Source organism: Brassica napus, chromosome A8, assembly GCF_020379485.1.
Source record: "Brassica napus cultivar Da-Ae chromosome A8, Da-Ae, whole genome shotgun sequence".
Lineage (NCBI taxonomy): Eukaryota > Viridiplantae > Streptophyta > Magnoliopsida > Brassicales > Brassicaceae > Brassica > Brassica napus.
This window is the reverse complement of record NC_063441.1, coordinates 11,370,265-11,396,053: the sequence shown is the minus strand read 5'-3', so window position 1 is coordinate 11,396,053 and position 25,789 is coordinate 11,370,265. Positions and strand designations below refer to the sequence as shown.

Here is a 25,789-nt window from a genome sequence, read left to right as displayed (position 1 = left end):
TCTCTCTTTGGATTCTGCTATGAAGGGAGCAAGAGAGCTATTATTTATGACTTCATGCCGAATGGATCCCTTGACAAGTTTATTTCTGCGAATATGTCCACAAAGATGAACTGGAACACTTTATACAACATTGCGGTAGGTGTTGCTCGTGGGTTAGAGTACTTGCACAATAGTTGTGTACCGAAGATTGTGCATTTCGATATAAACATAGGGAGCATAAATCTTTTGAATGTGATTCAACCTCCAGAGTGTTATTCTATTATGAACAAGTAAAGAAGATTTTATATATATATAACTAAATAAATATGAGTGTGTTACAAGAAAGAATCTCTATGAGGAGGCACGTGAAAAAAACTCACGTGCGGTTAGGAGAAGCTCTAGCTCTGGCCACTGATCTCGTGTAGAGCTCTTCGTATTGCGTAGCCGATGATGCCCAGCTGAAGTCTATGCTCATCACTTTCTCCATCAGTCTCATCCACTTCTCTTCATCCTTCTTGTAGTGATTAAATGCCCTCTCCAACGCGTAGTTCAAACCCTGTTTTAACACTTCTTGCTTCAGATATAAAACCAAACCAAACTAAAACTAAAAGAAGAGAGAATCGTTAGCTTACCTGTTCATCAGCGGTTTGAAATGTAAACCCGTTTTGAAACTGAGTTGGTATTGTATCATCATCGATGTCAAAGACACTGAAAATAGTAAACCAATGTCATCTAAGAGATAGTAATGTTTTCCTCCAGACAAGGTCTTTAAGTTTTGGTTTTTTTACCTGTCGTTTAAGCCACCTGTTTTACGCGCGATTGGAATGGAGCCATACCTCATAGCGATCATCTGGTGCAAGAGAAAGAGTCAGAGAACATAGATTTAACAGTTACTTAGTGACATTCATGATCCTTCTTAAGAGATAATGTCTTTGTAATTAGTAACCTGTGTAAGTCCACAAGGTTCGAAAATAGAAGGAATGATGAACATATCAGATGCTGCGTAGATCGAATGCGACAGAGCTTCATCGTACTTGAGTAACAACCGGACATGATCATGGCTCTTAAACTGTTGCTCAATCCCTTCAAATTCCCTCTAATAAAAACCAAAAATGCATCAAAGCTTAAAACAATGAAACTGGAAAAAAATCAGAGACCAGACAGGTTACTATTACCTGAATATGAGGCACTGGACTAGAACCAAGAAGAACAAACTGTCCACCTAACTCTAACGTTCTGTAAATAGCATGTCTGATTAGATGAACTCCTTTCTGTGGCACTAATCTTGTTATGCAACCAACCTAAGTATAATAAAATAAATGAATCAATATGCCTCAAGTATCTCCCATCAATCAATAAGAATATTACCAAAGGCCGTCTTGGCTCTGCTGAAGAGAGTCCAAGCTGCTTTCTAAGTGCGTATTTGTTTTCTTCTTTCCCTTGTAGATCTTTAGCGTTGAACTGAGCCTTAAGGAAAGGGTCCGTCGCTGGATTCCACGAATCTGTGTCAATGCCGTTAAGGATCCCAATGAACTTCTTGGAGTTGGAATTGAGTGTTGAGTGGAGTCCCTTTCCTCCCTGTCAATATACAAAAAGACCGATTAAAATTAAAAGCTTTGTTTGATTAATACTGACAAATACCAATGTACCTCAGATGTTCGAACTTCTTGAGCGTAAGTAGGGGACACAGTTGTAACAATGTTTGAGAAAATGATAGCACCCTGAAACAAAGAGATAAGAGGTGAGTAACAGGATTAGTTTATGTTAAGACTTGTAACCCATTTACCTTAACAGGATTGACTCTATCTCCAGATGAGTGATCTTGCATTCTGTCCGGTCTGTTTAACTGGTTAACATCAAGGCCGCATGATCCAAGATCTGAAGCAGATGAGGTACCTTGATACTCAAAGTTGTGACATGTAAAGCATATTCTTGCGGAGTCTAACCCCTTTGGAGCATACAGATCCCAATAAAGCGGAGCCTGTAATAAAAAAAACAGGAAGAGCTTTAAAAGGTATCCTACACCAACAAGACTTATGCCACTGATTAAAGACAAAACCGTACAACAAAAGCTGTTTGCCAGTCATGACAATGTATGATGTCTGGTTTCTTGCCGGACTGAAGAAGCAACTCCAATGCAGCGCGGCTGAAATAAGAGAAGCGTTTGAAATCATCTTTCTCTCCGTAGAACTGTCCTCTCCAGAAGAACTTGCTTGGATGTTGAGGCTCGATGAAATGTACAGGCAAACCTTTATATAGACAGAAGAAACTTTGATGTCAAACAAGGAAACAGAGTAAAATAAAATCAAAGTGTCCTCCTCACCTTCAACAGTGCCTATCCAGATTTTGTTTTTATATAGCTTCCCATCAAAGTATGATTCCACAACAGTATCCAAAGCCTGCAGTGAATATATCAACCATCATCAAGAATAGGCTTGGCAAAATAATCCGAACCAAAAACCAGACCATACCCGAATGGTTCCTATAATTCTATATCCAAAATAACCAAACCGGAACCGGACCGAGAACCGAATGTATACCCGAATATATTAAAATATTAATTATATATATATATATATATCTATATATCTAACCAAATGGAAACCAATTTTTTTTCCGAGTATTTTCCGGCTCTTAGTTTTACTATCCAAACCAAAGCTACACAAACCAATCCCGAATTGAAAATATGTCAATTAGTAAATGGATCCCCTAGCCTACTAGAACCGATACCCGAAATGCCCAGCCTAATCAAGGATACTGATTTTTTTAAGTCTTCTTATGATTTACAGCAACAACATTACCCTTAAGTCACGGACGCGAACATACTGCATACAGTCATATTTGGGAAGGATTATCTCCACCAAATGACCTCTTCTTTGCAATGCCTTACCAAGACCTGCCACAACATCCCCCAAACCGCCCACCTATAAGAATTAACATAAAGGAAATTAGGAATGACAAAAGCTGAAAATCAACACAAGTTCTCAGGTGGGTTTTAGCTGAACAAACCTTAGCTACAGGTGCCATCTCAGCTGCAATGTGAACCACATACAATCCTTGACTATAATCAACACCAGATGGAGAAAAATTATTACTATTCCAATACTAAAAACAGGAAAGCGATGTTCCAAGGTGTTTACTACCTTGTTGGAGATGATACAAGCTTGAGGAATGCAGAGATGGCCTCACGTTCACTCTTGTCTTTGACGTCAATGTACGTATCGTGGATTCTTCTATCTTTCTTCCACACCATTTCTCTCAGCGAGTCTGCATCATCGTTTGCTATTTTCTTCTCAAGCAGCCATCCATCAACAGTTAAAAGCAAACGACTCCAATAATCCCAAGGCATGTCATCAACCGGTTCATCTCTCGGCTCTTTTCTATTGCTCTCTTCCTTCAGTCTCATGAGTGTTTCCTGAAACTCTTTGATCGATTCTTGATATAACTGAACATAGGAGAATATCTCCGCATCAGACTTCTCTAGCCTCTCCTCGAGTAATTCCACCTTATGCTGCATCAGCTCATTGTACTGTTGGATTTTCTCTGATGATTCTTTATAAACATTGGCTTCTTTAAGCGATTCCTCAATCTTCTCAACCTTGCTTTTAAGATCTTGATTCTGTTGCAACACTAAAACCGCTTGCTCCGCTTGTTTTGTAGCTCTATCTAACAGCATCTGCAGACTCTCCACCTTTGTCCATAGATCACTACATTCGGTTTTGAGAGAGGAAAGCTTGGAAACATCTTCCTGAGAAACCAACAGCTTACTCTCCAAATCTTTCACAGAAGACTCCAAACCGGAGCATTCCTTTTCCAACACGACCACACGTTCATCTGTATTCTCAACGCTCTCAAGCTTCGACTTGAGCGTGTCTATATCGTTTCTCAAAGACAGATTCTCTATCTTCAACGTTTCTATCTCTCTGCTGAGAGCTAGAACGTAACCATCGCTCTCCGGAGGAGGAGAAACCATCTCTTGACGAAGCTTCTCTAGCTGTTCTTCTAGAAGCTCTACGCGTACTTTCTCCTGAGCAGCGGTTTTGATCCTTTCGTCAGTCTCAGCTAACTTCATTTCCAGAACATTGATTTCTCCTTGTAATGCTTCCTTTTCACTTAGGATCTTGCTAAGCTCGGCGAGAGCGCTGACTCGTGCTTGGTCCAGCCGGAGAATATCTGTCAGTTATCATGGATTAATATATGAATTTCACAATATTAAGAAAATTAAAAACAATAAAAAATAGAGAGACAAAAACCACTTTGCTCAGCGTTTCTTATCATCGTCATTAGCTCCCCAAACTGTCCATCTGAGAACTGCTCGCCTCCACTTTTGTTAATGGACTGTAAAAAAAAATGATTACCAAAAGCTATTAAAAAGAAAAGACTCTTTTGCAAAAATATACCATCAATGCTAAAATGAAACCATTACCAAAGCTTTTGCAACCTCAGGAACGGTCAAAACATTCAAGTCTTGCCCATCACTCTCCTTCTTCTTTGTAAGTTTACTTTTAAGCCGAGTAACTTCACTTTTCTGTACATCTTCATCTCTCTTTTCAGTACTTGAATCCACATGATTAGTTTCTACGGTGGAATGAATAGTGTCTGCTGAACCGTTATCAGGTTGTGAGTCCTCCTCATCGCTGTTGCTCTGAAGACTTGAACTGATGGGTAAGATTGGTTCAGGAGAGCCTTTCTTGATATCTTGTCTTTTATTAGAGCTGAGAATGTGCCAAAGATAGCAAAAGAGTTGTGCTTGGCATCCAGATAACAAACCAATCAAATGCCACATTTTAATCTAATTTTCAGACACAAGCTGAGAAAAAAAAAAAGAGACTTTTGCAATATTTCAAAAAAGAGATAAGTTTCAGAGGTGATATTAAACGACACCACGCAAGGTATCTAAGAACAGATTCATCAAATTCAGAAAAAAGGTTATATCTTTCGATTGAATTCGCACTTAATCATCAAAACCCCTAAAAGGAAACAGAACATAAAGGAGGAAAAAGACACTCACTCGAAACCACGTTGTTGTCGGATCTTACAGGAAGCAGGAAGCAATCGACGAGAAGGGAGATAGAAAAATCGAGGAGAGCCTCCGTGCTCTCTTTTGCAGGAGATTCCTACTAATCCATTGGTTAAGAAACAGCTTGATAGCTTCGTCGTCGTCATTGATACCAAACCGAGAGAGATGAGCTTGTAGTGTTGCTTCAATGGAGGTTTTGTTCTCTTTTCTGTGTAATAATATCTTAACCAGCCCTGAAATAATAATAAATAAAAATCTATAACATTAGTCATGTGCTTCAAGATAGGTCACGTGCTTACGCCACGTGTATCCTAAACAATATCCAACTCTAACGGTGGTAAAGAGAAGAGAGACGCTGACCAATGAAAAATCAAAGCCCAATCCTTATTAATACTCAAAAGTCAAAGATGGTCTGGTCTCCAGATGCAGCTTCGGTTTAAGCATAGTTAGCCCAACACTTCACGGTCTTTTAGTACTCTTATTGTTCTTGGTTCTGGTAAGAAGAGTTTAGTACAATCTCTTCTTCAGTTAGATACATGTGAATGTGCATATTCATTGAATCAGGTTATTATTAAATGTGGTTGGAACGTTTTCAGATTCTTTGCGATGATCTTGAGACCTGTACTCCTCTATGTGTGATCGCTTTCTTGTTCAAGTTCAAGGTATACACACTTCAGTAATACTCTATCACACAGTTTCTTCCTCTAAAGTTTGGATGACCTTGAATGGACTTGTGGTAAAAAAAAAAAAACAGAACATGTTTTGGATTTGATTCTTAGTCACAGTTTTATTCATTGTATGTATAATATAACCAAGTGCTTGTTTCATCTTTGGTTACAGCTGCTGGGAGTCAGATGGTCATCTATCTTTTTCCTTTATGTTGAGAATGTGGCAAGAGTTAAGAAGCTGTCTTTAAGTGGATTCATGCATTACAAGTTAAGGACAGCTGATCAGCTCTTTATTCAATGGCCACAACTGCAAAACAAGTACCCCCGGGCTCACTATGCTGGCTCCCTGATGTAAACTGATTTTAGGAACAATCCTCACACATAGATTTTATTAGACAATTACTTAGCATAGCTACAAAGTATTGAACTCAAGTTTTTGATGCCATTTCACTGAGCTAATATGATTTGGGTAGTTTTTTTTCTCAAAACTAAATCACAATAATTCACTATTTTGTCAAGCCAAACCTACTAACTGTTACAATGATGCAGAAAGGAAAAAGATCACGCTGAGACTTCACTTGAGTTGCAACACAGATAATTTGTGTTCATCTTTCTTGTTTTCAGCTCGCTTAAGTCTGTATCTTTTTCCCACTTGACCCTTCTGCTTCTGATGGGTCAGAGGATTCTTCTGTTGAGATTCCAATACTTTTCTTCAAGTTTTTGTCATCAAGATAGTGTTGGTATACATAAGACATGAAACCCCAAATAGCCAAGATCATAGAAATCACCTTCAACCCATTCATTTTGTCATGGAAAATAATGACAGCCAGTACAGGAACCACAGGCAGTCCTAAAGCGCTTATAGCATTCGAGAATAGAGAGGAAAGCTCAAAGATCAGCCCAGTGCCACCAACGTTGAATACCTGCCAGATAACAGCCGTCCACACTAGGTTCATAACGTAGGATACCTTTCCAAGCTTGTAGCTATTCATTTCACTGCTCAAAGTTTTCCACTCCCCGCTAGCAAAAAGCCCCACCAAGCTAACACAGCTGGCCACTAGATTCACGTAGATGATCAAATCCATAACTTCTGAGAATGTCTGCCTCTTTAGCACTTTACGGAAGGCTAGCTGTTGTAATGATAAGACTAGACCAAATCCGGCAGAAGCACCAATGGTGCATATGAAACTTGTGACATACTGTCCTCTTGTTACTTTTTTGAAATTTGATTCCTCGCTATTGAAGGCAAGGAGGGTGGAAGAGATAGTTAGGAGCAAAAGAGAGTTCAAAATGATTGGAGTGAGTTTTTGTGAGTTGAGGAAATAAGAGAAGAAAGCGTTGAAGGCTAACTGCGATGCACAGATCAGAGAAAAGGTAGAGACGGGTAGGTAAAGCAGTCCTATGGAATAAAGGTAGCAGCCTGCTCCTACAAGAACACCAAGTACTACATAAACTAATACACGGTTTCTAGGTGAGGCTGATTTGCTATCTGTATGAGTTGTTGCATGTGTTTTTATTGATAAGAGATGATATGGAAGCAGAACAGGAAAGCCTACAAGTTGAACTACAGTTGCTAGCCATTTGCTTTTTCCTCCATTGTCATAGTATAGTCTTCCTAGAATTGCAGCAACTGATTGTCCTGAAATGACAAAGAATGTGTAGGCAATCACCCGGAGCCACCGTTTGTATATGTTTGAGTGAGGCACTCCTGTTTGGTTGTTACCGACCGAGTTGATTTCATCTTGAACCGTTGGATTTAGTTCTTTTCCCTGCTGAACTGGTAAGTGAGCGAAAATATTGCAAAAAAAAATTAGTTAATGATAGTAATTTTGTTGTCACTTGGAAGGTATTTTCATATATTTAACAATAAGATACCATAAAGTAGTTCTTCAGGAACTGGTTTATTCTTACTCACCGATGACTTGTAGTTCTTGATCACCCTTCATGGTGGATGTGGAATATACCTCCTTGGAGATGGAAAAGGAGGAGCTAAAGTATTAAGTATCTTATTATCAGTTCTCTTGGTTGCTAATAAGCTACCAAATGATAGCTATATATATTTAGTGATCAGGAACCGATCACTGTAAAGTTTTCATTGTAACATGTCCCCACATTAAGTAAATGCTCAATTTATAGATATCTCTCATCTTGTCATGAGTTTAATTTTTGAAGATGGCACTATTATTGACCAAGAGATGAGTTGAGTCAAGATGAAAATTATGTGTAGCTAATATTTACTCAGAAAAATTTCCTTTGCATCTTAGTGGAGAAACATCAATATAACACAAAGACAATTTGTGTGATTTTCAAGCTGAATAGTACTGAAATTTCCTTGTCTCTATGAATTCTTTTAGGATTGTGCCGTGTGACTATCGTTCTCTTATGATTAGACATGTAGATTATTTAGGAACACACTTTTGAGTTTTCTCTTTGGCTAGTCTTGAAGTTTTTTCTCCTCAAGATAATGCTGAGGTTATTCCAAAACGTGGCAGAGAAAGTCTGCCCATCTTTCCAAGCAAAGACATTTGTTTTTGTATGATGCACATCTGGATGCAAATGCCCATCTGTTGTTTTTTTGGGACATTTTTGACTTTGCATTAAGATGTAATATATTTATGTAAAAATCAACTTAAAATGCAACATCTAGTTATAAGAATCAACTTAAAAAACAAACGAAATTTAGATGCAACATAACATAAGAATACAAAAAATTGATATACAAAATCTAAATGCATATCCAATTACAAAACGAAAGTTTAAATTATTTTGCAACTTAATAGTGGACAGGCTGAGGATCTCGCTACATTATTAATGTTCACTTACATTTTGTTCAAATCTCTGTTTATCTTAAGTGCGCTTATACCATAAATCAGAATGGTGCGTTAGCATCTTTGTAAGCTATATTAAAACTGGTAAATATCTTATAGTTTTATGCAATCTTTCGACTCTAATTGGTTAATCCCTCAAACTAAGAAACCTATGTATATGGGTTAAGAAACTCAACTCGAACCTTCAATAACCTTGGGAAAACATGGTAAGCCATGAGTAACAGCCCTTGTTGATACACAGGCTCAAGCTGTACAGAGAGACATGCATCCCATTCGCATGGATCACTACAAAAATTACACAAACGAGCGTTATATAGGATATATGCATATGCAACATTCCATCAAATTTGTGTATCCTCCTCGAAATGGTTTGTGTAGAAGTTAATCAACTTCATTTCATCAAGGTAATGATGATAGACAAAAGAAAAGAAGCCCCATATAGCTAAAACGATGGAGAAGATCTTCATTGCATCCATTTTATACATACAGAGGATCGGATTGAATATTCTTTCTAAAAATATTAATATTTGTGATTTGTTTCAATTTTTAAAAATATTTATTTTTAGATTTTGCTTTGCTTCGTAGAGTTACGGATATCCGTTTTTTTCATTTTGAATCGAAACGAATAACGAATCAAATCAAAATTTACCGATATTTTGCTCAGCCCTATTGGTAAATAGTCATGTCCATTTTATACCTATGCAGGTGAAACTTGAAAGGGACAGCAGAGCAGGCTCCCTAAGCTCTTTTTTTTTTGACTTTGATTTTTCTGCTTCCACTTAACTTGGAGAATTCTTGAAATGGCGGCTCTAAGAAACTTCATTTATTTAGCCAGTATTTTAGTGTTGTTGCATCAGAAATCAATAATGTTTTCTTTAATCTTGACAAAAAAAAAGTTTGCTTTAATCATTTTGAAAATATACACAAAAGTTTACCAACTTTGTGATAAAGAATGTTTGTTTTAATCATTTTTTCTCAGTTACTTATAACCCATGGCTTATAAACGACAATTTCCATAAAATCAATAATTTATTTTCCCATGATAACTTCTATCTATCTTATTATTAAAGTAGAAATACTTCAAAAAAAATTCTGGTAACATAGATAGCAGTTTAAAAAAATAGCATTGTTTGAAAATATTGATATCAGTAAGTTAGGAAAAAAAGAGTAATGAACTTATACTATTACAAAAATTGGAAGTTTATTCCATTATATTAAAAAGTAATGGGTTTATGTTACTTGGTATACATATTCAAATCAAAATAATAATTTAAAATTGATTTATATAAAAAGTTATTCAAAAATATACATATATTCAAACTTTAATTTTTACTAACATATTTTTCAATAACCATTATAAAAATATTTTCAATATATATAAGATAAATACAATACAAAGCTCAATTTCATATACCAACTTAAATTATGGTTTTTTATTTCACATTGAAATTTAAAATATAACATATGTGATTATTTATATGATTGTACGTATAAAATATTTTTAATTATAAGAAAACTTATTTGATGGTACATATAAAATACGAGTAATTATATGATAACACATATTTTTGTAACCTATGATGACACATACAAGATATATAATAATGATTAGAGGTGGGCGTTCGGGTTTGTATTCAGATCTATTTGGAATTTCGTGTTAGGTTAATATCTTTGAGGATTCGGTTTGGATTTGGATAACCAATTTAAATTGGTTTGGTATAAATATTTGGATAGAGAATTAATAATTATTTAAATATTTTTAGAGTTTTGAGTATATTTTAATTATTTTAGATATTTACGTTTGATTATTTGTATATATTTTCAAGTATTTAAACGAACTTAAAAGTATCATATATATTCTGTATGTTTTATATATATTAAATCTAAAAATAATTAATATATATAAGTATATAAATCTATTTAGGATACCCAAAATACTTCGGTTCGGATTGGATTAGGTTTGAGTTCTTCAAATATAAAATTTTTGAATAATTTAGATATTTAATCAATTTCGGTTCAGATTTGGTAGTATTTATTCGTATTGGGATCAGATCGGTTCTTCAAATTCGAGTTTTTTGTCCAACCCTAAAAGTGACATAAAAACAAATAGTACCATATTTTAAAAAAAATATACACGCGCGGGCGCGCAGGTCAAAATCTAATATAACATTAGATCTCCACTAAACTATGACATCGTGCTAGATCTCCATGAATCGAATGTTTTAAATTTATTTCTCCACGGATCGATAGTTCAAAAATCAATTATCCATAAACAATGGTTTTAATTGGTTTACTGGTTTCAAATTGGTTTATTCTTAAGTAAATAATTTAAAATCAACTAAACCAATCAAAAATCCATTCTTATATGAAAATATTACATTCAAAGGCAGTTTCAAGTTTAATATTACATTATGAGACAGTTTGTGCTACTAGGGTAGTTTTTCCTAACCAAACCCATTTTCTAGTCATAAACTAACTAATAGATTGTAAACAAAAGAAAGTGGGTCTCATTTCTTTCAGGATTTAATTACATCTCTTTTTAGCAAAAAAAAAGAGAGGATCCCATGTATCTTCTTCTTTGTTTCCTTCTCACGAGTTCTTCATTTTTTTTTGTAAAATGAATGTTGTTTTTTTTGAACTTTCGTTTAAGAAAATATGTTTATAATCAGTATATTTATTATTCAATCTATCTTTTGAGATATATCAAGCTATATCTCTGATGATGGTAAATCATGATGTATACAACGACGTCAACATTGTGATTGATTCAAGCTTCAATCATGGCGTTTATGTCTTCTCGTGTCGCCGTACTCTGTTATTGCTTCAAAACCGCAGGGGAGCCTCAACCAAACTCGATCTCCAAGCTGCCGCGTTCATTTTCCTTGTGGTGTCACACGAAAATTAAATCTGATCCGTCATGTTATTCTTAGTGTGGCTCAATCCTCTGTGTTGTGTCTCACCTTCTCTTTTCTCGTTGTGATTCATCATCGCCGTGAACTTCATTCCTCTTTAGTGCCCCCTCTTACTGGCACTAAAAGCTCAAGAGTAACAATGGCTTATTTTGGCGTTTTTGCACGTCTAGTCCTTCAACTTTTGGATAATAAAATTGTTAATTGATGTAAAATTATTGTACATGTGGATAATAAAATTGTTATGTACATGATATAGTGTACACGCCAAATGTTTTTTAAATTTACGGTTTCATTTATGCATTTTAGAAAACCTTACTAGTTTATTTGTGTTATTTTAACATATTTGAAGAAGTTATACACATATAGGTGACTGGAGCCTACTAAAGAAATACCAAATATACATAACAAAAGTCAAACATAAGTTGTACACATGCTTTTGTGTGTTATTTGTATCTAATGATTTTTAGCTTTTGATTTTTGTTCATTTAATTCATTTTATAATGCATTTAAATATGTGCATATATGTGTTTAATTAGCATGGGGTTGTACTACATAATCAGTTTTCTTTGCTAAATCAAATAGACAATTATTTACTTTTGAAAGTTTGGAGGAAAAAATTAAAGCAATCAAAAGACCAAGTATCATTCGTGCAATTATGATGATGTACTAGAATGAAGAATCAAAAAGTTTGTGGGTGATTTTGTGTACATTTTGAGACATGTACACGTGTACAACCAAAATGAACCAATATATATAAAACAATTGTACACATATAGGTGGATTGGCGGTTGCTTACTAAAAATGTCAAAATACATAACACAGTAAATCAAATCAAACTGAAGATGTGTACATGACAATAAGTGTACACATGCTTTTGTGTGTTATTTGTATCTAATGATTTTTAGCTTAGATTTTAGTTCATATAATTTATTTTCCAATACATTTAATTATGTGCATATATGTGTTCAATTTCATTACTAGAGGGGTGATACATTTTTTTTTGAAACACTTTTTTTTTGAAACATAGAGGGGTGATACATAATTGGTTAATTTTGAGCTAAATCAAAGAGACAATAGTTTATTTTGAAAGTTTGGAGGTAAAAAAGAAAGCAATAAAAAATCAAAGATCATTCGTGCAATTATAAAAATATACTGGAATGAACAATCAAGAAGTTTGTTGGTTATTTTGTGTACAATTTGTGACATGTACACGTGTACATCAAAAATGCACCAATATATGTGACGAAATTGTACACAAATAGGCGGATTAGCGGTTGTGTACTAAAAGAATACCAAAATACATAACAAAATAGATCAACTCAAACTGAATATGGTGTACATGACAATAGTTGTACACATGATAATTTTGAAATACATCAAAGAAAGAATATTTTATTTTTATAAGTTTATAGGCAAAAATGAACAATCAAGAAGTTTATGGGTTGATTTGTACAAATTTAGGGTTAAAACAAAATTATACAAAACGTTAAGGACCAAAATATAAAAAAAAACCAAAAGTGGCCATTGATGTTCCCGAGCTTCTACAGTGCCGCGACGGTGAGAGAGATAAGGTCACGACGCTGGAAAAATTGTTGCAACGCAACGGAAGAGATGACAAGGTGAATCAACACGTCTGAGGAGATGACAAAGAAGATTACAACATATCAAGGCCTTCGACGAAGTAAAAGACGACGATATGTGTTTACGGCAAGTATTCAAGTGACTACAGTTCAATTTCTTCCTTTTCATCTTCTTCATCTTTTTTTGCCATTAAAATCATTGTTTCCCAGATTTTTATTGGGATTTCTCTACCATTAAAAGTTATTTCTTTTTAACAAAGAGAGAAAGAAAACAAAATTAAAAGGATAGTTGTGGGGTCCATCTAGTTTTAATAAAGTCGTAGTTAGCTTGTAGTTGTGAAAAACTACCTTAGGAGCAACAACTGCCTTATGGTGTAATAAAAACTCATAAACTGTCCTATAGTGTAAATCACTCTTTATATATAATTAAAAAAACAATTATCATCTTCTCATTCACCAACACCATTAGCCCTGGCCATGGTGGAAAACTGACCTTCTCTCATGATCAAACTCTTTCTCCTCATGAATCTACTAATCTCTATTTCAGTTTGCTGGTGAGAACAAAAGCTGTGAAAGGCAAAGGCGTGTGGTATTGAAGTCATCCCGAACCAATCTTACTACACAAGATACGCTCTTCCTAAAGCCGTTAAGCTCCGTTTCTCCTTATGCGACTTCACACATCATCTCGGAGTATCTCCACAAACCAGGTGCCACAATTTCTCCTCCTCCGCCGTCTAGTCTAAAATGCATTGCCTCCGGTGGAAGCTCTTTCGGGCAACAGTCGTCGTCTTCCTTTTAATCATTCTAGGCTAGATATAATATATTTAACCAAAAAACAGAGGAATAATAGAACACTAGACTCCGCCATACAAGCTTGAATCCGATTATGGGAACCGTACAAATCAGGGTATCTCTGAATACACCGATCTTGTATATTTTCCAACGCTTTAGCCAACATATAACTAAGCCATCCCGTAAGAGAATTTCAGATTCTGAATGTGGCTCTCCGATGAGCTTCCGATGTAGTAGAACTGCTTGTGATCGTAACACTTAACAGATTCTCCGTAAAAGAACACAGTCGCGTCGTCTCTCAACACAATCCACCTCACGTCGTGGTTTAGTCAATAATATTTGACTTTCTCGTTGTAAGAAGTTCAACAAAATAATTTATATATATAAATGGATTTTTGATTGGTTTAGTTGATTTAAATTATTTAGTTAAGAATAATCCGATTTGAAACTAGTAAGCCGATTAAAACTATTTTATGGGTAATTAACTTTCGAACTATCATTTAGGAAAGAAATAGGTTTGCAATTTACAATTCGTGAAAATCTAACATGAGATCATAGTTCGGTGAGGATCTGATGTTATATGGTAGGTTATCGTGGAGAAGTAGATCGTCTACCCACAAAATTTTATACTGAGCTAATCTTATTTGGGTAGTCTTCTTTAAAACTACATTAAAATATATAATTATTTAGTTTAACCCAGGCCTACTAACTATTACAATGATGCAAATAGGGAAAAAAATCACGCTCAGACTTCACTTGAGTTGCCTCCCAAATATATTATGTTTAAACTAGGCTGAAGTCTGTATCTTTTGCCCACCTGACCCTTTTGCTTCTGGTGAGTCAGAGGATCCAGTTGTTGGGATTCCAATACTTTTCTTCAAGTTTTTATCATCAAGATAGTGTTGGTAGACATATGACATGAAACCCCAAATAGCTAAGATCATAGAAATCACCTTCAACCCATTCATTTTGTCATGGAAAATGATGACAGCCAGTACAGGAACCACAGGCAGTCCCAAAGCGCTTATAGCATTTGAGAACAGAGAGGAAAGCTCAAAGATCAGCCCCGTGCCACCAATGTTGAATACCTGCCAGATAACAGCCGTCCACACTAGGTTCATAACGTACGACACCTTTCCAAGCTTGTAGCGATCCATTTCACTGCTCAAATTTTTCCACTCTCCGCTGGAGAAAAGCCCCACCAAGCTAACACAACTGGCCACTAGACTCACGTAGATGATCATATCCATAACTTCTGAGAATGTTTGCCTCTTTAGCACTTTACGGAAGGCTACCTGTTGTAATGATAAGACTAGACCAAATCCGGCAGAAGCACCAATGGTGCATATGAAACTTGTGACATACTGTACTCTTGTTACTTTTTTAAAATTTGATGCCTCATTATTGAAGGCTAGGAGTGTGGAAGAGATAGTTAGGAGCAAAAGAGAGTTCAAAATGATTGGAGTGAGTTTTTGTGAGTTGAGGAAATAAGAGAAGAAAGCGTTGAAGGCTAACTGAGATGCACAGATCAGAGAAAAGGTAGAAACGGGTAGGTAAAGTAGTCCAATGGAGTAAAGGTAGCAATCTCCTCCTACAAGAACCCCAAGAGCTAAGTAAACTAAGACACGGTTCCTATGTGAGGCTGCTTTGTCATCATCTCTATGAGTTGTTGTGTGTGTTTTGATTGAAAATAGATAATATGGAAGCAGAACAGGAAAGCCTACAAGTTGAACTACTGTTGCTAGCCATTTGCTATTTCCTCCATTGTCATAGTATAGTCTGCCTAGAATTGTAGCAACAGATTGTCCTGAAATGACAAAGAATGTGTAGATAATCACCCTGAGCCACCGTTTGTATATGTTTGTGTGGTTGCTACCGACCGAGTTTCTTTCATCTTGAACTGTTGGGTTTGGTTCTTTTCCCTGCTGAACTGGTAAGTGAGGGAAAATATTGCACAAAAATTAGTTTATGAACGTAGTTTGGTTGTCACTTCTAACGTTTCTTCATCTATTGAACAATAATTGAGATACCATAAAGTAGTTCTCCATGAACTGTTTGATGCTTACTCACCGATGACTTGTAGTTCTTGATCACCCTTCATGGTGGATGTGGAATATACCTCCTTGGAGATGGACAAGGAGGAGCTAAAGACGTTTTGAAGTATTATTTATCTTATTATCAATTCTCTTGGTTAATAATATGCTACCAAATGATAGCTATATATTAAGTGATTAGGATAGCTATATATTAAGTGATTAGGAACCGATCACTGTTAAGTATTCATTGTAACATGTCCCCACATTAAGTGAATGCTCAACTATAAATATCTCTTATGTTGTCATGAATTTAATTTTTGAAGAGGTCACAATGGTTGACCAAGTAATGAGTTAAGTCAAGTAGGAAATAAAGTGTAGCCAATATACATACGGAAAATGTCATTTTCATCTTAGTGGAGAAACATCAACATAACATATAGACAAGCTGTTTGATCTTAAGTTGGCTAGTTTTGAAACTTCTTTGTCACTATGAATTAATTTGGCTTGTGCCGTGTGCCTATCTTTCTCTTATGATTAGACATGTGGATTAATTAGGAACACACTTTTGGGGTTTCTCTTTGGCTAGTCTTGAAAGTTTTTCTCCTCAAGATAATGATGATGAAGATAAAGGTGAGGTTAAGCTATTATATGGCAGAGAATTAAAGTCTGCCTATTTATCCAAGAAAAGACATTTTTATATCTCTTGCAACTTAATTAATAATACCTGGGTGGCAGATGATGTCGCTACATTATTTCTGGTCACTTACGTATTGTTCAAAGCTATTTTCCCAAAATTGACAGGAGTAACAGCCTATTTTGATACACAGGCTCAAGCTGTACAGAGAAACATGCGCCCCGTTCGCATGGACCATTACAAAAATTACACAAACGAGCTTTATATAGGATACATGCACGAATGTGTGTAATAATTTATCAAATTTGTGAATCATCGTCGACGTGGTTTCTCTGGCAATTCATCAACTTCTTTTCATCGAGGTAGCGCTAGGGCCGGGATAAGGCTCATTAAGCAAGGATTTTAGGCTTGCAAGGAAATAGCTGCTGAGGCCGAAGTCACAACATACCACACTTGCTCCAGTTTTTAACTTTGATTTTTCTGCTTCCACTTAACTTGGAGAATTCTTTAATGGCGGCTCTAAGAAAAAGTATTTATTTTGCCAGTAATCTACTGATGATGCATCAGAAGTAAATAATGTTTGCTTTAATCATTTTAGAAATATACACAAGAATTGACAAATTTTGTTATAAAAATGTTTGTTTTAAATATTTTGCTCAGTTACTTAAAAGTTAAAACCCATGGCTTATAACTAACAACTGACTAGATGTTATAATAATAATAGCTACAAAGGTGCACACCCTCTCTTTCTATACAGTATAAGCCACATCTTTCGTAGCATTGAACTCAAGTTTTAGTTACTGAGTTGTTGATGCCATTTCACTGAGGTAATCTGATTTAGGTAGTCTTTTTTAAAACTACATCACAATATTTCATTATTTGTTTAAGCCAAACCAACTAACTGTTACAATGATGCAAATAGGAAAATAAGTCACCCTAAGACTTCACTTGAGTTGCATCACAAATATATTGTGTTTATTCATTATTGTAGGCTGCCTTCAGCTCGCTGGAGTTTGTATCTTTTGCGCACTTGACCCTTTTGCTTCTGGTGAGTCGGAGGATCCGGTTGTTGGGATTCCAAGACTTTTCTTCAAGTTTTTGTCATCAAGATAGTGTTGGTATACATAGGACATGAAACCCCAGATAGCCAAGATCATAGATATCACCTTTAACCCATTCATTTTATCATGAAAAATGATGACAGCCAGTGCAGGAACCACAGGCAAACCCAAAACGCCAATAGCATTTGAGAATAGAGAGGAAATCTCGAAGATAAGCCACGTGCTACCAATGTTGAATACCTGCCAGGTAACAGCCGTCCACACTAGGTTCATAACGTAAGATACCTTTCCAAGCTTGTAGCTATCCATTTCACTGCTCAAAGTTTCCCACTCTCCACTAGCAAAGAGCCCCACCACGCTTACACAGCTGGCCACTAGACTTACGTAGATGATCAAATCCATGACTTCTGAGAAAGTTTGCCTCTTTAGGACTTTACTGAAGGCTAGCTGTTGTAAGGATAAGCTTAGACCATACCCAGCAGAAGCACCAATGGTGCATATGAAACTTGTGACATACTGTCCTCTTGTTACTTTTTTGAAATTTGATTCCTCGCTATTGAAGGCAAGGAGGGTGGAAGAGATAGTTAGGAGCAAAAGAGAGTTCAAAATGATTGGAGTGAGTTTTTGTGAGTTGAGGAAATAAGAGAAGAAAGCGTTGAAGGCTAACTGAGATGCACAGATCAGAGAAAAGGTAGAAACGGGTAGGTAAAGCAGTCCAATAGAGTAAAGGTAACAATCTCCTCCTACAAGAACCCCAAGAGCTAAGTAAACTAAGACACGGTTCCTATGTAAGACTGCTTTGCCATCATCTCTATGAGTTGTTGTGTGTGTTTTGCTTGACAAGAGATAATAAGGAAGCAGAACAGGAAAGCCTACAAGTTGAACTACAGTTGCTAGCCATTTGCTGTTTCCTCCATTGTCATAGTATAGTCTTCCTAGAATTGTAGCAACTGATTGTCCGGAAATGACAAAGAATGTGTAGACAGACACCAGGAGCCACCGTTTGTATCTGTTTGAGTGAGATTCTCCTGTTTGGTTTCTTTCTTCTTCAACTGTTGGGTCTGATTCTTTTCCATGCTGAACTACTAAGTGAGGCAAAATATTGCAAGAATATTAGTATATGAAAGTAATTTTGTCGTTACGTATAACGTATTTTCATATATTGAACAATAAGATACCATAAAGTAGTTCACCAGGAACTGGTTGATGCTTACTCACCGATGACTTGTAGTTCTTGATCACCCTTCATGGTGGATGTGGAATATACCTCCTTGGAGATGGGACAAGGAGGAGCTAGAGTATTAGGTATTATTATCAGTTCTCTTGGTTGATAATATGCTACCAAATGCTAGCTATATATTCAGTGATTCGGGACAGATCATTGTTAAGTATTCATTGTAACATGTTACATGTCCCCACATCGAGTACATGCCCATCTATAAATATCTCTAGTCTTGTCATGAATTTAATTTTTGAAGATACGACAATTATTGACCAAGATATGATTTGAGTCAAGATGGATTTAAATTTTGAAATTTTGCCTTTTCATTTTAATGGTGAAACATCAACACATCATTGACAAGCTGATTTGGAATCGTATTGATTCGCTTCGTGGCAGAATGGGAGATTTGAACATTATTTGCAGGAGTGGTTTGCAAATCGTTGAAGAAGAAAACACAAATAACTTAAATTTAGCTCTATAGTAAATACATTTTAAATAGAGCTGTATTCTTTGTACAATTTTTTTTATTTCAAATAAATTTAACATTTATTCAAAAAAAAATTAAAAATTAACATAACTCAAAGACAAACGTAAACTTGTTTTGTGTGGCTATCTTTCTCTTATGATGAGACATGTGGATTGATTAGGAACACACTTTGGTGTTTGTTTGTCTGTCTAGTCTTGAAGTTTTTTCTAATCAAGATAATGTTGAGGTTAAGCTGAAACGATGGCCTATCTTTCTAAGAAAAGACATTAAGAAACGATGGCTCAAGCTGTATAGAGAGACATGCATCCCATTTACATGGACCATTACGAAAATTACATAAACGTATCAAATTTGTGTCATCTTTGACCTGGTTTTTGTAGCAAGTCTTTGTTAAGTTAGCTGTGGTTCCAACCTAAAATTAATTGGTGATAACTAGACTGGCTCATCTATTTTATATATTAATAAGGTTTTTTTGTAACTACTGATGTGGAAGACTTTGTACGCTCATTCGAGATGATTGTTTTCTTAGCGTCAATTTCGGAATGTTTAGGCAAAGATCGATGGGCCAATTTTGGGCCAAACCGATGTGGTGGATCGGGTTGGATTGTATGGATCGGGCTCTGATACCATATTAAGATAGATGTGCTTCCAACCTAAAACCAATTGGTGAAGAGTAGATTGACTCATCTATCTTATATATTACTAAGGATCTTCTGCAATTACCGATTTGGGAGACTTTGTCTCTAATAGTCCTTAACTTCTTTTTTATCTGATAGACAAATGAAAGGAAGCCCTAAATAACTAAAATGATGAAGAAGATCTTCACTGCATCCAGTTTATCATTGAAAAGCTATCACATCTATGATTGAAACGATAGGCAATCCCACAGCAGTTGTGGAATTGGAGAACACATAAGATGACTCGAAGATCAACCCCCACAAACCACCTGTGTAGACTTTCCAAGAAATAGCTGTTGATGCCAAAGGTCACATAGGAAACTTGCCGAAGTTTGTAGTTTCTCATCTCACTCGTAAACAGGTCAGTAGAGTAAACCAATTGCATACAGATAAAGCTTACGCAGATAGTCTAGTGCACATGTAAATTGATGCAAGAATTGTGAAGGAAGAAGACATGTTGAAATTTATTTCTGTTGATTTGGGTTGTTTGATTTGTGAAAGAAGCTAAAGAAAATCAAAAAAGGAAAACCCAAGATGGGGAGAAATGTTACCACATGTGTGATTTTCCAACCATTTCATAGTACAATCTACCAAAAATTGTAGGTGGTTGGCAGAAGAGGACAAAGAACAAATAGCTGGAGAGACAGAGCCACTTTTTATAGTTCTTGGTTTGAGGTACAGATGATGATGATGATGATGATGATGATTCAGTTGCCTCATGATTTATCAGGTTTGCTTCTAAATTCTGGTCGCCTGAAACATTGACACTCATGATTATTTATGAAAAAAAGCTTCAAACAATCTACAATATCAGTTGCTTCTTCTTTACCATTGGCATAAAGTTCTTGAGTTATGTCCATTAAAAATTGAGAAAGTGACAACAAAATTTTTAAACTATCATTTTTGGTTGTTATTTCTTTGAGAGTACTCTTCGTACACAACTTGGTACCCCCCACCCCCACACACACAAGTTACATTATTAAATAGGGTGATTTTGCTGTATAACCATATTGGAAAAAAATGAAGAATATAGCTATGTGTTGAAAAATGTGTCAATTTGCCACATTATTGGACATTATAGTTATTTACGAGCGCGTGAATGTGTGTATATCACACGCTACAACCAATACTATTATATTTATGTTGTCAATATAGAATGGATTATTTCGAACATAAATGTAACAATAGAGAATAATATAATTTTTTAGTACTATTTATTTATAGGGTTCAATGCAATTTAATCAGTAGACAATATGAACAAGCATATTTATTCGTAGGACAAGTGTTTAATGTAAAATAAATTATGTTAAATAACATAATTAGTTGATATATTACAAAATAAAATATACCATTCTATATTTGATGACCATATAGTATAGCATGTGGATATATGTATATGAAAAAAAATATTGAGAGTAAGGGGAGAGGAAGAAAAGCAAAGACGGGGATGATAAAAAATGAAAAGAGAAGTTACGGAGGAAGCTGGAAAGATGTAAAAAATAAATAGAAGAGTATAAAGAACACGATGGGATGATGAAAAAAAAGAGGAAAGAAGTACAAAGAAGAAAATGGAGAGAGAGAGAGAGAGAGAGAGAGAGAGAGAGAGAGAGAGAGAGAGAGAGAGAGAGAGAGAGAGAGAGAGAGAGAGAGAGAGAGAGAAAATCTGGGAGGGGAAAAAGAGGAGAAAGAAAAAGTGTAATTTCTATTCTATTTTATACTTTATAAATAGAATATAATAGAATAGAATATAACAATATAATATTTGAACATTATATATTAGAGAGAGAGAAGGAAAAAATAAGTGAAAGAGAGAGGGAGAAGGAAAAGAAAGAGGGATATGTGGATGGAGATTGGAGAGGGAGATTGAAGGAGAGATTAAGGAAAGATGAATTTTATCGCTACTATTCTATATAACTTTATGTAATAGAATAGAACAAAACTTTATTATTATTGTATATATTCAATTTTATAAATATATGTTAGTTTTACAAAATTCAAAACATGTCATATACGAAAAAAATTCTATGTTTTTTATAAGTATATAAGAAATTCAAATTATAATTTTTTAAACTTATAAAGTTAATTAAAAAGAGAGGTGAAAATGAGAAAGGGTAATATGGCAAATAATATATAAATATCATAGCCTATTTTTTTGTTATGGTTATACAATTAGTTTTTATTCCACTATGGACATGATCCCCAATTTCCCTATTAAATATGTTTAGATGCACGTGATAGGGACAGCAGAGCAGCATCAATAATCTAGTAGGCTATTGTTGACTTTTTGACTTTCATTTTTCTGATTCCATTTAATGCATCTCCAATGGTTGGCTTCATTTTCAGTTTCAAAATTGTACTTTATTCAAAATAAAGCAAAAAATGAAGCACATTTCCTCCAATGGATTGATTCATTTCTTTTTTTTGTAAAAGGAATATTCCATATCCCCTTTATCATTAATTATTAATAATATTTTATACTTTTTCATATTTTGTAATTTTACCCAAGTATTTTGTTTTAACAATAATCTAACATAATTATTATTTAATATAAATCAAACATTATCATTCTAAAATACTACTACATAACATAAATAAACAAACACATAACACAATATTTTGTAAAAAAAAGAGACATCTTATATATATATATATATTTTTTCTTTAAATGATTAATAAAAGTGTTTAGAAGTAAAATGTGATATTATTTATCTTTCATTATTTTAAAACGAATTAAAGTTCTTTAAATGAATATTCTCATGTTTTTCATTATAAATATCTAGTTAGATGAATAGAATTGTCAAAATTTTAAAATTGATTGGATATTATTGACATATATAATTTATTTTGGTAAAAGATAGAAACAAACAAAAATTAAGGACCAATTTATAATTTAGAAAGTTCAGCTTCAAAAATGAAGCAATAAACCGTATTGCTTCAAATTTAAATGAATTAAAGTTCTTAATTTGAAAAAATAAAGCAATGAACAGTATTGCTTTAAATTTGAAGTTATATTGCTTCATTTTGAAGCAAGAAATGAAGCACTATTGGAGCAAAATTTGCTTCAAAATAAAGCAAAAAGTAAAAAATGAAGTACATTGGAGATGGTCTTAGCTTGGAGAATTCTTGAAGACAAAATATAATTTATTTTGGCAGTAATCTACTGGCTTTAATCGTTTTGAAAATTGTACACCAAAACTGACAAAATTTGTGGTAAAAAAACCTTTGCTATATTCATTTTGCTCAGTTACTTATAACTCAAAAGTCAAAACTGAATTGTTGTCCGAATAGAGTTACAAATTTTTGTATATACATTATGCTTAAACTGTACGTAAAGACATATAATGTATACAGGATATATGCATGATTATACGATTTGTATGTTTGTGCGACCTTCATCAACAGGTAGAGGAGGACCTCCTACATGATCTGTATGGCTAAGCTTCAATTTCTTTTCATCTAGGTAGTGCTGATAGACGAATGAAATGAAACCCCATATAGCTAAAATGATGGAGAAGATCTTAGACGTATTCATTTTATCACCAAAAACTATCACTGCCACAACAGGAACAATAGGCAATCCCACAGCAGTTATGGAATTAGAGAACACAGAAGATGACTCAAAGATCAACCCCACAACACCAATGGTGTAGACTTGCCATGAAATAGCTATGGAGGCCAAAGTTATAGCATATGGTGCTTTTCCAAGTTTATAGTTTTCCATCTCACTTGTCAAAGTCTTCCACTCACCGCTTGCAAAAAGTCCAATGAGAACCACACAGCTTGCAACTAGAGATTGGTAGGCGACCAAGTCCATGACCGTTGAGACTGTATGGTTCTTTAAAACTTTCCTGAGGATCAGTTGTACTAGAGATAGAAGCAGTCCAATGCCAGCAGACGCACCAATGGTGCATATGATCCCTATCACATACTTTACTCTACTAGAAACATTTGTTGTGCTTTGTGACTCATCAGTGTTGACAACAAGGAGAGCAGAGGAGATGGTGAGAAGAAACAAAGAATTGACTATGAACGGTGTGAACTTCTGCGAGTTTAGGAAGTATGAGAAGAAGGCTGTGAAGGCTAGTTGTGACGCTAAGATGAGGGAGAAAGTTGAAACTGGCAAGTAGAGTAACCCAACAGAAGACATGTAAGAGTTAGCAGACACTAATAGTCCAGTGACAATGTAAACTGATCCAAGGGTGATGAAGGAAGGGAACTTTCTGAGACTTATATCTGTTGATTTTGGTGTTTTGGTTTTGGAAAGGAAGCGGAAGAGAAACAGAACAGGGAAGCCTATTAGTTGGACAAGTGTTCCCATCCATGTGCTCTTACCACCATTTTCAAAGTACAATCTTCCAAGAATTGTGGAAAGTGCTTGGCAGGAGAGGACAAAGAATACATAAATGGAGATACGAAGCCACCTTCTATAATTCTTTGGCTGAGTTATGGGAAATGATTCAATCTCCATGGTGTTATTCATTTCCTCATGATCTGTTAGGTTTGCTTCTATGTTTTGCTGATCTGAAAACAAAAAGACAAGAACAATCATGGTTAGCATGTTTTCGTATGTTTTCTTAAAGGGAATTACACTAGCATATGCTTCTTACTTACCATTGACATAGATTTCTTGAGTTCTTTCCATGGAGGCTCGAAGAGGACTTCCCACATAAAGAGTTTTAGTAAAGATGTTATATAGATGGAGTTTATAGGAATGTGCATTGGATTTTTATTAAAAGGTAGGCTCTTCTTTACCGTTGACTTGGAATTCTTGAAACCATTTATTTGGCGGCTCTAAAGCAGACTTCCTACCGAGTTTGGTGAAATACTTTATTTTGTTATCTCAGTCTAATCTTATTGGCTAGTATGTCCACTTGATTTGTTTTTCACGTCTTTTATTTATTGAAGTCTTGAATATTGGCTTATTATCTGTTGATTGGATTCAGAAGTCAACAAAGATACAACAAGAAAGAGAGGCCTAGAGTACATTTGACATTTTAATAAGTTTTGTTGCAAGGGGCAAAAAATAGTTTATTTTTCCTTTTATTTAGTTCTAAAACGCATCTACAAGAAGAAGAGACAGCTTCACTTCCTCTGTTGCTAATTTGGTTTTTCTTCACCAGAAGAAGAAAGATAGAGACCATTCCTCTAAGTAATTTTTTCTTACATAGCATTCCTTTGCTACAATGCATCTGCACCACCTGCGGTAAGAGTTAAGCCGTTGATCCATCCAAACTCAATCCAACCACCGCCTGATATGTAATTTGACAGATTCAGTTTACGTGGATAGCAAGAAAACATTAACGACGCGACAGACACAGAGTTGAAATTACCTTAACTCGAAGTCTCGAACAGTGAGATATGATACGATAGTGCAATGACCATAGAATCTGAGAGGGCCAATAGATAATTATCCTCTTGGAATTATAAGATCTACAGAGCTTGAAGATGATTTACATGACTTGTCCCATGCTGCTACAAAAGGCATTCGAAACATCTTAACTATATAAACTGATTCTTTTAATATAACAATGCTGAATATTTCAAAAATATATTTAAAAGGAACTTGTTGTGATCTATGTGGTCATTAGCTCGAGCACCATACGGGCATTAGACAAGAAGAACAGAGCTTTTATCTCCGATCCGGACTCTGCTCTCAGGGACAAGTTTTCTTGTGGAAGTAATGTTGGGCCCATTTATACCACGTGGGGACCAGCTAAAAGAAATGGGATCAATTTGGGGTCACGGCCCATCTAAGAGATATTTGAAACATGTTCCACTATTGTACCTAAGCCTTTGTGTTCCCGTCGAATTCCGATTGGGTTTTCGGATTTCTGTTTTATTAGTAAAACGTGTTCGGTCTCATTCTAATAAATTTGTGAGTACTGATCGAATT

The 25,789-nt window shown here is 35.1% G+C and overlaps 6 protein-coding genes across 10 annotated transcripts; 1 reads left to right on the top strand and 5 right to left on the bottom strand.

Annotated features, from left to right (window-relative positions):
- Positions 1 to 270: 270 nt before the first annotated feature.
- On the bottom strand, positions 271 to 5,249 carry LOC106360862 (probable starch synthase 4, chloroplastic/amyloplastic). 2 transcript variants are annotated; one of them, XM_048738721.1, is made up of 16 exons: positions 4,991 to 5,249; positions 4,406 to 4,694; positions 4,233 to 4,317; positions 3,123 to 4,152; positions 2,989 to 3,040; positions 2,781 to 2,903; positions 2,303 to 2,378; positions 2,044 to 2,228; positions 1,766 to 1,960; positions 1,629 to 1,700; positions 1,348 to 1,557; positions 1,155 to 1,280; positions 926 to 1,075; positions 768 to 829; positions 612 to 687; positions 271 to 535 (listed from the first exon to the last, which is right to left on the bottom strand). In XM_048738721.1, the coding sequence occupies exons 1-16, from the start codon at positions 5,143 to 5,145 to the stop codon at positions 356 to 358; spliced, it is 3,066 nt and encodes a 1,021-aa protein (XP_048594678.1). In that variant the 5' UTR covers positions 5,146 to 5,249; the 3' UTR covers positions 271 to 355. The 2 variants fall into 2 exon arrangements, with proteins under 2 accessions (XP_048594678.1, XP_048594679.1); XM_048738722.1 differs by having other exon boundaries at positions 4,236 to 4,317.
- Positions 5,250 to 5,269: 20 nt separating this feature from the next.
- LOC106360861 (UDP-N-acetylglucosamine transferase subunit ALG14) lies at positions 5,270 to 6,150 on the top strand. The gene is made up of 4 exons (XM_048737460.1): positions 5,270 to 5,285; positions 5,401 to 5,495; positions 5,596 to 5,661; positions 5,840 to 6,150. Exons 1-4 carry the CDS (start codon positions 5,270 to 5,272, stop codon positions 6,020 to 6,022), a joined length of 360 nt encoding a protein of 119 aa, XP_048593417.1. The 3' UTR covers positions 6,023 to 6,150.
- Positions 5,885 to 7,850, bottom strand: LOC106360860 (probable purine permease 10). Of its 2 annotated transcripts, XM_048738725.1 has the most exons (3): positions 7,583 to 7,850; positions 6,456 to 7,444; positions 5,885 to 6,355 (listed from the first exon to the last, which is right to left on the bottom strand). In XM_048738725.1, exons 1-3 carry the CDS (start codon positions 7,611 to 7,613, stop codon positions 6,242 to 6,244), a joined length of 1,134 nt encoding a protein of 377 aa, XP_048594682.1. In that variant the 5' UTR covers positions 7,614 to 7,850; the 3' UTR covers positions 5,885 to 6,241. The 2 variants fall into 2 exon arrangements, with proteins under 2 accessions (XP_048594682.1, XP_048594680.1); XM_048738723.1 differs by having other exon boundaries at positions 5,885 to 7,444; positions 7,583 to 7,841.
- Positions 7,851 to 14,401: 6,551 nt separating this feature from the next.
- On the bottom strand, positions 14,402 to 16,006 carry LOC106360859 (purine permease 21). The gene is made up of 2 exons (XM_013800524.3): positions 15,850 to 16,006; positions 14,402 to 15,709 (listed from the first exon to the last, which is right to left on the bottom strand). The coding sequence occupies exons 1-2, from the start codon at positions 15,878 to 15,880 to the stop codon at positions 14,568 to 14,570; spliced, it is 1,173 nt and encodes a 390-aa protein (XP_013655978.2). The 5' UTR covers positions 15,881 to 16,006; the 3' UTR covers positions 14,402 to 14,567.
- Positions 16,007 to 17,137: 1,131 nt separating this feature from the next.
- LOC125575103 (purine permease 21-like) lies at positions 17,138 to 21,486 on the bottom strand. Of its 3 annotated transcripts, none has more exons than XM_013800522.3 (2): positions 18,729 to 18,882; positions 17,138 to 18,595 (listed from the first exon to the last, which is right to left on the bottom strand). In XM_013800522.3, exons 1-2 carry the CDS (start codon positions 18,757 to 18,759, stop codon positions 17,448 to 17,450), a joined length of 1,179 nt encoding a protein of 392 aa, XP_013655976.2. In that variant the 5' UTR covers positions 18,760 to 18,882; the 3' UTR covers positions 17,138 to 17,447. The 3 variants fall into 3 exon arrangements, 2 of the variants coding, with proteins under 2 accessions (XP_013655976.2, XP_013655977.2); XM_013800523.3 differs by having other exon boundaries at positions 17,138 to 18,592; positions 18,729 to 18,871; XR_007315764.1 differs by having other exon boundaries at positions 18,142 to 18,595; positions 18,689 to 21,486.
- A 1,271-nt stretch (positions 21,487 to 22,757) lies between these two features.
- Positions 22,758 to 24,647, bottom strand: LOC125577331 (probable purine permease 8). Its single transcript, XM_048738720.1, has one exon. The coding sequence runs from the start codon at positions 24,452 to 24,454 to the stop codon at positions 23,261 to 23,263; it is 1,194 nt and encodes a 397-aa protein (XP_048594677.1). The 5' UTR covers positions 24,455 to 24,647; the 3' UTR covers positions 22,758 to 23,260.
- Between the last annotated feature and the right edge of the window lie 1,142 nt (positions 24,648 to 25,789).

Bases quoted from the DNA above. Each gene is read 5' to 3' on its own strand.
- LOC106360862 (XM_048738721.1), bottom strand. From the start codon at position 5,145: ATGACGACGACGAAGCTATCAAGCTGTTTCTTAACCAATGGATTAGTA. The intron at 3,041-3,122 runs GTAGTAAACACC...TGTTGATTATAG, and splicing joins CTTGTATCATCTCCAACAAG to TCAAGGATTGTATGTGGTTC. The intron at 2,379-2,780 runs GTAATGTTGTTG...TATTCACTGCAG, and splicing joins TTCGCGTCCGTGACTTAAGG to GCTTTGGATACTGTTGTGGA.
- LOC106360861 (XM_048737460.1), top strand. The intron at 5,496-5,595 runs GTAAGAAGAGTT...GAACGTTTTCAG, and splicing joins TCTTATTGTTCTTGGTTCTG to ATTCTTTGCGATGATCTTGA. The intron at 5,662-5,839 runs GTATACACACTT...CTTTGGTTACAG, and splicing joins CTTTCTTGTTCAAGTTCAAG to CTGCTGGGAGTCAGATGGTC.
- LOC106360860 (XM_048738723.1), bottom strand. From the start codon at position 7,613: ATGAAGGGTGATCAAGAACTACAAGTCATCG. The intron at 7,445-7,582 runs GTGAGTAAGAAT...CTCACTTACCAG, and splicing joins TCAAGAACTACAAGTCATCG to TTCAGCAGGGAAAAGAACTA.
- LOC106360859 (XM_013800524.3), bottom strand. From the start codon at position 15,880: ATGAAGGGTGATCAAGAACTACAAGTCATCG. The intron at 15,710-15,849 runs GTGAGTAAGCAT...CTCACTTACCAG, and splicing joins TCAAGAACTACAAGTCATCG to TTCAGCAGGGAAAAGAACCA.
- LOC125575103 (XM_013800522.3), bottom strand. From the start codon at position 18,759: ATGAAGGGTGATCAAGAACTACAAGTCATCG. The intron at 18,596-18,728 runs GTGAGTAAGCAT...TGCCTCACTTAG, and splicing joins TCAAGAACTACAAGTCATCG to TAGTTCAGCATGGAAAAGAA.
- LOC125577331 (XM_048738720.1), bottom strand. From the start codon at position 24,454: ATGCTAACCATGATTGTTCTTGTCTTTTTGTTTTCAGATCAGCAAAAC.